This window comes from Pezoporus wallicus, unplaced genomic scaffold (genome assembly GCF_028554395.1).
Source record: "Pezoporus wallicus isolate ANWC-B61680 ecotype Strahan unplaced genomic scaffold, APGP_CSIRO_Pwel_v1 contig_9719, whole genome shotgun sequence".
Taxonomy (NCBI): Eukaryota; Metazoa; Chordata; class Aves; order Psittaciformes; family Psittacidae; genus Pezoporus; species Pezoporus wallicus.
The window spans coordinates 77,066-86,340 of record NW_026642910.1 but is presented as its reverse complement, the minus strand read 5'-3'; the positions used below and the strand labels follow the sequence as shown (position 1 = coordinate 86,340).

General features: G+C 47.9%; 1 protein-coding gene across 1 annotated transcript in view; it reads left to right on the top strand.

The window, feature by feature from the left end:
* The first annotated feature begins 484 nt into the window (after window positions 1-484).
* LOC130611940 (multiple epidermal growth factor-like domains protein 6) overlaps window positions 485-9,275 on the top strand; it is a 28,276-nt gene continuing 19,485 nt past the window's right edge. The window contains exons 1-9 of the mRNA XM_057433196.1: window positions 485-598; window positions 960-1,047; window positions 1,277-1,465; window positions 1,939-2,047; window positions 4,511-4,618; window positions 7,129-7,321; window positions 7,744-7,880; window positions 8,410-8,634; window positions 9,080-9,221. Of these exons, the coding sequence (XP_057289179.1) occupies window positions 8,604-8,634; window positions 9,080-9,221 (173 nt within the window). The 5' untranslated portion in view covers window positions 485-598; window positions 960-1,047; window positions 1,277-1,465; ... (3 more) ...; window positions 7,744-7,880; window positions 8,410-8,603. The remainder of the gene's footprint in view (window positions 599-959; window positions 1,048-1,276; window positions 1,466-1,938; window positions 2,048-4,510; window positions 4,619-7,128; window positions 7,322-7,743; window positions 7,881-8,409; window positions 8,635-9,079; window positions 9,222-9,275) is intronic.

Genomic DNA, 9,275 nt, shown 5'->3' with positions numbered 1-9,275 from the left:
ATTCTTCCAGTCTTTTCTAGGAATTTATTCAGGGAGAAGGCAGGAAAAGGTGGGGCATCTATTCACCATGAGGTTTTAATGGTCTGAAGAGAGAAAAAAGCCTGAGCATGTCAGTGTTTTCAACATAGAAAGTATGGAGAGCAAAAAGGGCATTAGTAACTCAGGGTTTGTTCTGTTCTTTAAGTTCAGGTTTCAGCATCTTTGTATTCATCACCTTTCTCTTCTGGAACATGAAGTCAAGAGACATCCTCAAGAGGGCTGGGTGAAATGGTGGAGTGCTGTGTCCCATTCATAACCACCATTCTTCTATAAAGGCAAAGCAATGTTCTTAACAGTAAAAGTCATTGCTCTAGTACTACTAGTGCCATTGACACTGATGACAAAATAGTGCAGATACTACATTATGGTGTGATAATAACTGGGCATTAACTTAGAGTCATGAATTTATACCTTCATTTATTTCTTCTGCTTTCTTCTTAGGGGCCTTTTCCCTCTCCCCAGGCTGTAGCACAGACTGCCAGACCCACTGCCTCATAGACTGCAGGCAGGGATATTACTACACAGCTGGCAACTGCTTGGAATGTCCAACAGGTTTCTAGTAAGTCTCCATCTTTCCTTCCCTCCTGCTCGGCACTGCAGGAAGGGAGTTGAACACTGGGGACATCATTTTTACTCAGAATATCCTGAGAGCAGTCTTACAATGCAGATCAGGAGGTGGGGCACAAAGCGAGGTGCCCGGTCCCTTATAGGTGATGGGGAATCCACTGTCTTTGACTTAAACTGCCATCCAGGGCTTTCTACAGCATCTGGAGCAACCCTCGAAGTCAATGGGAGTGGGGAATGTACAAAGCCAGTTTCCCTTTGCTATTGCTTAGGGCAGATCTTGTGCCCTGTGTGTGTTTAGGAGGCCAGGGATGTTGTTTGGAGTCAGGTTTCCAACTTCTTTATTTCCGATCCAGTTGCCCTGGGGGTCAAGCAGCTCCAAGGAAATGCCCACTGGGAACAGCCAATGTACTTACGGCTCAAACAGATATCACTGCCTGCCAGGTGAGCTGGGGGACAGGGGGAAAGAGCAAGCAGTAAGTAGTGCTTTCTGCCTCTATTCCCACCTATTCTGAACCGTCAGGCTTCTTCCCAGATTTTACAGTCTGCTTTGACATTGTTCGGGATATTCCTGCACTGTTTGGCTCTGATTTGGCTCAGAGAAAGCGGCTTGCTCTGATCATGCAAAGAATGCGTCCCCGTGGATCTGATGCTCCTTGTGATCCTACTGCAGGTTTGTCCCCGTGGCTACCTCAGCCTTGAGAGTGGAGCTGGGTGCCGTGCGTGTCCAGAGGGATATTCCTGCCATCCCCAAAGCGGTGTGCAGAGGAGCTGTGCTCCTGGTCAGTACTCACCAGAGGGAGACTTGGAGTGCCAGGAATGTCCAGAGACTTACATCTGCCCGGATGGACAGAGCAGACAGGTACAGAATGAGTGTGTTGTTCTCCAAGGGTAAACTTGGGGTAGGCAGAAGTGAGTCGTCAGGACGAGTCAGGCTTCCCTGCTTTCATAGTAGGATATAACCTTTCTTCCTCAAGGAAAAGCATTCAGTACACTTCAGTGGTGTACAGTAGACCTAAGGCCTTCTACAAGTAGCCTTTATTAATAGAAATAAACGTTTCCCATCTAAATTGTGAGGCGTTAGTGCTCAGATTATCTGCCACCGCTAAAACCCTCAGCTGAGGGCTCAAAAAGCCTGGAGCTTGAAGTACTCTTTTTACTTCCCTGGTGGTGGGAAGGGAAAAGGCAGACAAGGAGGAAGCAGGAGACAGAATGAAGCGCTTTCAGATAGAATGAAGGGCTTTTTCCTGCCTCAGGCCTCCCTGGGACACAGCTTTGAGCAGCAATGGCCATTTGGACCTTGTGGTGGGATCAATTCTTGTTTCTTCCCTTTAGCATTGCGGGGCTGGTGAGCAGCCGAATCCAAGCCGCACTCAGTGTATAACCTCCGCTCCCGGCCCTTTCCCAAGGGAAGACTCTCTGCTGTGCCAGCCCTGCCCAGCAGGTAGGTACATCTCACCGTGTCCTCTATAGGCATTAGACCCTAAGGAGACTGCCATGGCACTTTGCTCTGGTAAAGCTTAGCTGGCAGTTTGGGAACAGAGGTTGGTTCCTTGTGGGACAGCAGCACTGGAGGTTAAAACCAGCAGATGCCATCAAGAAGGGTTCCTGAAAAGCAAGTTCCTCAAGTGCTGCTGAGCCATGAGGAAAGCTTTGGCTTCCCCTTCCCTCCCAGAAAGCTCTCCCTCTCTGTGGGTTTTAACTGATCATCTGTGAAATTGATTCACACACAGTTATGTCTTTCTCCACTTCAGGGGCTGGTTTCACAGGCTATCACTAATACCCATTTATAGTGGGTGCTGTAGCATTCAGAATCAAATAAGGCCACGCTGTGGTTTTTTACCTAATTCCTCTCTCTGCTTGACACTCTCAAAGACATGCAGATAGGCCCATGTTTAGGTGGTTGCAGTGTGTTGTCACTGGTGGGGGTACAAATTCCTCACTGAGATGCTGGTGCAAAATTAGGCAGCAGGGGAACAGAATAGGAGGGACTGGGCAGAGGATGTCATTTCACGTGATTCCTTAGCCAGAAGGAAATGATGGAGTAACTGTGAAAGCACCTTAACTTACAGTCTGTGAGCGTTTGTTTGGGGATAATCCCAACACAAAACCCCAAAGCTTTGTGTTTGTCCAGGCTGGGAGCGTGCAGCTCTTCAGTGACATTGGAGGTTAAGCTGTCCTGGTACTGAAGGGCTGCTTGGCTTAGTTTCCCCATAAAAAGAGAGCTTTCTGCAGCATTAAAACCCCTTATGCAGCCAGGAGAATGAGTATAAGCCTAGAGAGGATTTGGTAGCCCAATATTAGCTTCCTTTTGGGCTTGTTTCCTGTGATACAGTGCAGTGCTTTGGTGTCCCTCCAAGGTCCTCAGCATCAGTTCAGCTCCATTCTTCACCACAGTCCTTGGTAAGAGGGAAAGTTGGGTGCTGCAGTAGCAGGAATATCATTGAGAGTTCCCTCCACACACCCTCAGACTTCATTTCCAAGCACACTGGCCTTACAGGGAGAGCATGGGGTAGCTCTTACTAGAGAGATGCAGTTGTGATCTGCAGTCCTATCATGCTTTTCCTTCTCCTGTAAGCCCTACACAGCTCCAGGTGCCTCCTGCAGAGTCACTCAACTCAGTAACTTAATTCTTGTGTCTGTAATTAGAATCCCTCTTATTAAATAATGAAGAGTTCCTGTGCTCTGGGTACCTTACGTGTTGTGCAGTAGAAGGAGAAATGGCGAAGCTAAAGAGATCATGCTAGAGCAAGACCTCAGGAGTTTAGATTTAGTTATAATAGAGAGACGAGAGGACAGAACAGAGGATTTCTCTACCTGCCATGCACAGGATCAGCCAAAGGCTGCAGTCAGGTTTCACCTCCAGTCTATCAACCACAAGACCTGAGAGAGCAAGCGCGAATCTCCTGATGCTCAACACGTTCAATATATGCCAAGGATCCCAAGGTGAAATTCAGTGTTAAATGAGTACCTCTTGTGTCCTTCAATTAGAATAAGTCATCCAGCCCAATTGCAAAGCCCCTACATGGTAAGGAGTTTGACTACCACCACAAGCAGGAGAGGCCTGAGGATTCCCAGTGGGATATTTCATGGTTTGCCTGAGTTTAATTCCATATAATCTGTGTACTCAGCATCGTGTGCATGGGAATAATGTGTCATTGCTATTCTAATACATAGCAACACATCTGCACTTAGCAGTGGCACTTCATGCCAGAGGTAAATCCTTCTTTTCACTCTTCAAATATCCATCTGGAATTTAGAAACTAGTTGATACTCAGGGTTTACAAAGCATTACTTGGAAAGAACAATTCATTGTAGCTGGATATGAGCATTTCATCACTAGATGTGCAACTGGCAGGAGGATCTCAAGGGAAAGAGGAATGTGGTCCTTAGAGCAGGAACACTTCAGCTCATCTTTCCATTTTGGAGAGAGCAGAAGAATTGGAATAGGAAGAGAAGAATTAACTCTGATGATGCCAACTAATAAAACTAACTGGGATATTTAGCTGGAAATGTCACTGTATGTTTTGAATTGGATTTGAATCACCAGCTCAGGTTTTACCTAAGGAAGAAACACTTTTGGATGGGAAATGGATGAGAATTTACCAAATCTTGTCAGAATTTCCAGACTCAAAGATTTGGGCTATCTCTAATGTGCTGCTTCTCCCTGAAGTGACCTGCTGGTTTCTTCCACTGATTATGCCCATGCATCTCTGCTTCTATTGCAGAACCAAGCCTTCAGGGTGCAACGTTCAGACACCATGGTATGATTTAGCCGTGGATACTTGAGCTTTCCCTTTATCCCCTGCAACACAGACATGCATCAGCGTGCAAGAAACCCAGCAGCGCTCTGCTCTGACTTACAATGTCATTGCTAAACCACAGGTTGTTTTCTTCTTCTCTGTAGGTCACTTCTGTCCTGATGGCCTTGCAGTCCCTCCATGCCCAGCAGGGAGTTTCAAGCCCAAAAAGGAGCTTCACCCCCCCAGCAGCAGCAGCTCCTCATGCTTGCCAGGTCTGTGTCATAAAAGATCTTCATTTTGGGCACTGGGGTTATAATTCTCACTGTAAATCATGCTGTTAAAGCACATTCTTGTGAAGGGTCTGCAGCTACAGTACATGTTTACTAGGCTCTGGCTCAGGCAGTCCTAGAGCTCTGCATGAAAGGACCACCTATGGAACTGCCTATGAATCACCAGATTTGTGGTGAAGCATTTGGGGATTACAAAGCTGTTACATCTAGAAGTTACTATCCCCTTATTTCACTTCACTTACATCACTTATGGACTTGGACCCTGATACTTAGATCTCTGCCCTATGCAGACACTTGAAAGAAGTTGCCATGGCAGGGAAAAGTGATGCTTGTACTTAGAGCAGAAGGAAAGAAAACCAAGGAGCAACCTGACACAGTGTGCTAAAGGCATCCAGCAGGTCAGCTGTGAAGCCAAAGTCAGCAGCTGCCTGTTGCTAAAGCTTATTCAACTGTGTCAGCTTTGCATGAGTCACCTTTTTTAGCACAATTCTTGTAGCAAAGGGAAATAAGGTTACAGATTAGGCAAAACATCACTGTATCAGTCAAAAAACAATGGAATTGAAGCCTTCGGAAGCTGTAGAAGCCCTGCCCTTAAGAGTGCCACTTTCTTATAGTGCCAAGTAGATGAAGCAGCATGTCGTGTTCTGAAATGCATGCAAGGAGGTAGGCACAAAGCTTCCACAGGTTTCCAGCTCTCTTCTGTGACCTTTCCTTTGGTTTGCACCCAGCAGGGCTGAGTTCCTGGGAAACCTGTGGAAGGTGATTGGATTTTGCAGTTTAGTAACGGATAAATGAATCGAGAAGGACAGAATAATGGAGCATGGTAACTACATCTTTGCTTAGACATGCAAAGGGAGACCTGGCTTTCTGCTGCAGCAATTGCATGCTGCTGAGGCAAGCTCTGCCTGGGTTTGTGCCCTGCAGAGTAACTCAGTGTCTCACAGAGGTGTAGAAATTGCTGCTTCCTCCTTCACAGTGCTGTACAAATGGGGAAAGAGAGACAATCAGAGGGATGCTCAGGGGATGAGCTCAGTTCACTCGAGTAAACTTTGGTCCAAGTCCAGGATGTTTTATCCAGGGTCACAAATCACCGTGTGCACTGGTAGGAGCAGAAACCTTGTGTTCAGCTGCTCAGTGGTCATGTTAGGCCTGTAGTGCTTTATGTACTGAGTCAATTATGCTAAGGAGCATTTGGCAAAGGCGGGACAACACCTGCAAAGCAGGGGATATGTGAATAAACCCTGAGTATTTCGTGTACGCTATCATGAGATAGGTGATGGCTCATATGGTTTAGCTAAGTGGTGTGGATTCTGGTTCTGTCATATGGCATTCCCACTGGATTTGCTGCTGGGACAGACCCCCATCATGCAGCTGTTTTCATCTTAAGGCAATGCTTAAAGTTCCATGAGGTTGCAGCCCCCCTTCAGCTGCGTTGACTCCGTTGCTATGCTCAGAGCTGGGGGATTTTATAGCCTTGAGAACTTCAGACCTGGTTCTAGCGAGCTTTTGGACCCTTGTGTTCTTCTGGGCCGTGTGGAGTAAAGGTAAGGGGGAAACAATGAGGGTTTTGTGGGCTGGGAATGAGCAAGTGGGTGGAAGGCAGAGGTGACCCTTGAACTTGCTTTGCACCCTGAGGAATCCTGATGTGGACCTGCACCTTCCCTCTGTGGAGGGGGAAACCTGGGCTTGAATAAATCCTGGTCATTTTGGGGTGCTGGAGAGCTCTATTCCAGCCTGCAGAAGCACATACACACCGGGATGTGCTTGAGCCTTGCTTCAACAAGCGTTTGGAAGGCAGCAGGGGTTCAACCTGGGAGTACTCCATCAGCCAGTGTTTCCCTTCCCCTTGAATTGCTCGAGTTGCTTTGTGCAGGAGTGACACTCCTGTGCTAAAGTTGTGTTTCCTCTTCACCCACTGAGATATTTGGGGGCATCTTGTGACGAAATGCACTTTCTGAGCATGGTAACAGCAGGAAGGAATCGTTGGGTTATTACGTCTTGATCTTACTAGCGTTCCTCTAAGTCACAATGCACGCCTCCTGTTTAACAGCCAGGATTTTAGGGGTGCTCACAGCTCACTGCTTGTCATTCAAGCCAGGTATCCACGGGTCCTGAGCATATCTCCAGTCTGTAAAGCATGGAAAACCCCATACAAGCATGGAAAACCCCAGGCTCTCTTCCAGCAGAAGCCTGAGCATGAGGGTTATTAAATGTACCTGCAGCAGAGCATGGTTTAAGGCTGATGGTTTTATGTTTAATGTGTCTCATTTCTTGTCCTGTTGTCTCAGAACACAATCCAGATGGTTTTACTGCTTGCATGAGCCACTAAACCTCACTAGCTTTCAGCTAATCCAACAGCACCACCTTCTGGCATTGCAGTGATTTTATTGGTGGTACAAGCAAAGGAAGCACGTTCCATGGGACCCTCTGTTTTGTCAGCACATCACGCTTCCTTTGGGGACCTTAAATGCCTTCTTTCTGTCTCTCTTCAGGACTTGGGTTGTGCTGGAAGTGCCCTGCTGGGTATTTCTGTCCTGCTGGAGCAAGTCACCCAGTGCCGTGCCAGCCAGGCACACACAACCCTCTGCAAGGCCAGGATGAAGCCACTGACTGCAGAGCCTGCCCAGCAGGGAGAGCTTGTACCCAGGCTGGCTTAGCCCAGCCTGATGCTGAGTGCTTACCGGGGTAAGCCTGGCTTGGTTCCTGTGCTGCTGCTGATGTCTGTGCATGTATTTCACCTCCCCTGGTTTTGCTTCGTGTGTCAAGAGGTGCAGGTGGTGCTGCTGTGTCAAGACATCACTGCAGTTCCCGTTGAGTCAGTGTTGATGTAGCCTGCTCTGGTGGAGAGCACTGTTGCCACTGAGTAGGTTATAAAATTAGCCAAGGATGAAGCCAGGCCTCACATCCCATGGCTGTGAACAGCACAACCTGGCTGCATAACCTACTTTTCTTTAGATGAAGGGTGTCTGACGCAACCAGTCCGTTCACTGTGTTTCATCTTCGGGATTGCTGCATCTCCCCAGCTGCAGCGCTCACCCTAATACTGTCACAGGGCACAGAGTTTGTCTCCTTCTTGCACCAAAGCTTAACCTGCTGTGTTTTGTCAGGTACGTGTGCCCAGCAGGGTCATCCAGCCCTCATTCTCCCAGCAACGCCTGTCCTCCAGGAACAGTCGGCAATGATTTCAACCTCTTTGAGAAGTCCCAATGCGAAACGTGCCCAGCTGGATTTGCCTGTGGGAGAGGTAAGGTGAGGCTTTATGGCCAAGTGAACTGTGTTCTTTGGTGTCACAGAGCCCACTGGGACATCCTGGAACAGGTCAATGAGCTATCACAATGACGGTAAATGGGAAAAAGATGCCCAAAGTGGTACTGCAGAGACTGCTGTGCCCTATGGACAAGGTAAATTTATTCTCAGGTTCTCTCTTTATGCCACCCAGAGTGACTGTTTTAACTTCATGGCCTCAAAGTGGCCAGCTTTTAGTGTCTTCAAAGCTTTTCGCTTATTGGTGGCTTTAATATCAGTGTCTGCTTTGGACAGGGACACCACACAGGATACTTAAACTGATGAAAAGCTGCTTTAGTAACCAGTTCTGACAGAATCTCTCATGAGAGGATGTAATTCTTGTTACCCTGTTTCAAATAGAGGAAAGGTGCAAAATGAGGGGAAGACTTCACTCAGGGTCACCCAGCAGAGCTGAAAACAGACCGAGAGAACTGGGCTTTGTAAAGCCAGCTTTAGGCTACACTGCTTGTCTTCAATGTGTGTTACAGGAACAGGGGGGAAGCAGAAGCCCCCCACTCCATGCCCAGCTGGTCACTACTGCCCACCAGGCACCAAGCACCCAACGCAGCACAAGTGTGCCCCGGGCACCTGGAGCAACAGGACAAGCCTGACCTCAGCGGAGGAGTGCTCCCCATGCCCTGCAGGCTGGTTTTGCTTCGGAGGAGCCCGTTCTCCTACTGGGATGTGCAGCTCAGGGCACTACTGCCCTCAGGGTAGGAGTGAAGGAGCTTTAGTGTGCTTCTGTCCTTAGAAATGTTGTTGGACTCTGATATCACACCCTGACTTTATCAGCGGATCTTCTGCACTGGGTGTTCAATGTGGAGTCGGTAACAAAACGTCCCTTCTGTCTAGTAAATAACGCTGTTTGCACAGAGCACATTGGCATTGTTTTCTTTCCCTTCATTGGCAAAGGATTCAGATGCAAATATCTGCTGCAATTGTAAATGGGAAACTTCCTGCAGGGATTCGGCACACTTTGCTAAGTGGTGATTTTGTCGCTGTTGTTCTCAGAGCTGCGAGCAGTGATTTTTGTATATAGAAATACATATTTACATGTAACTCATGTAAATACCAACAACGAAGAGCAGGGGGCTTATTGCCTCCTGTCTTTGAAGCTGTATTAAGAACTAAGGCTGGTCTTCTCCTCTTTCTGGCAAGGTACACAGAGGGGCACACAGTACCCCTGCCCTGCAGGAACCTATGCCACCAGGCTGGGAAATGGGAGAGTGGAAGACTGTGCTGCCTGCCCCCCAGGAGCTTTCTGCACCAGTGGGACCTCCAAGCCAGCTCTGTGCCCAGTGTAAGTGCATCCCATGTGCTGCAGTAGCTGTGCAGGTACAAAAGAAAACACTTC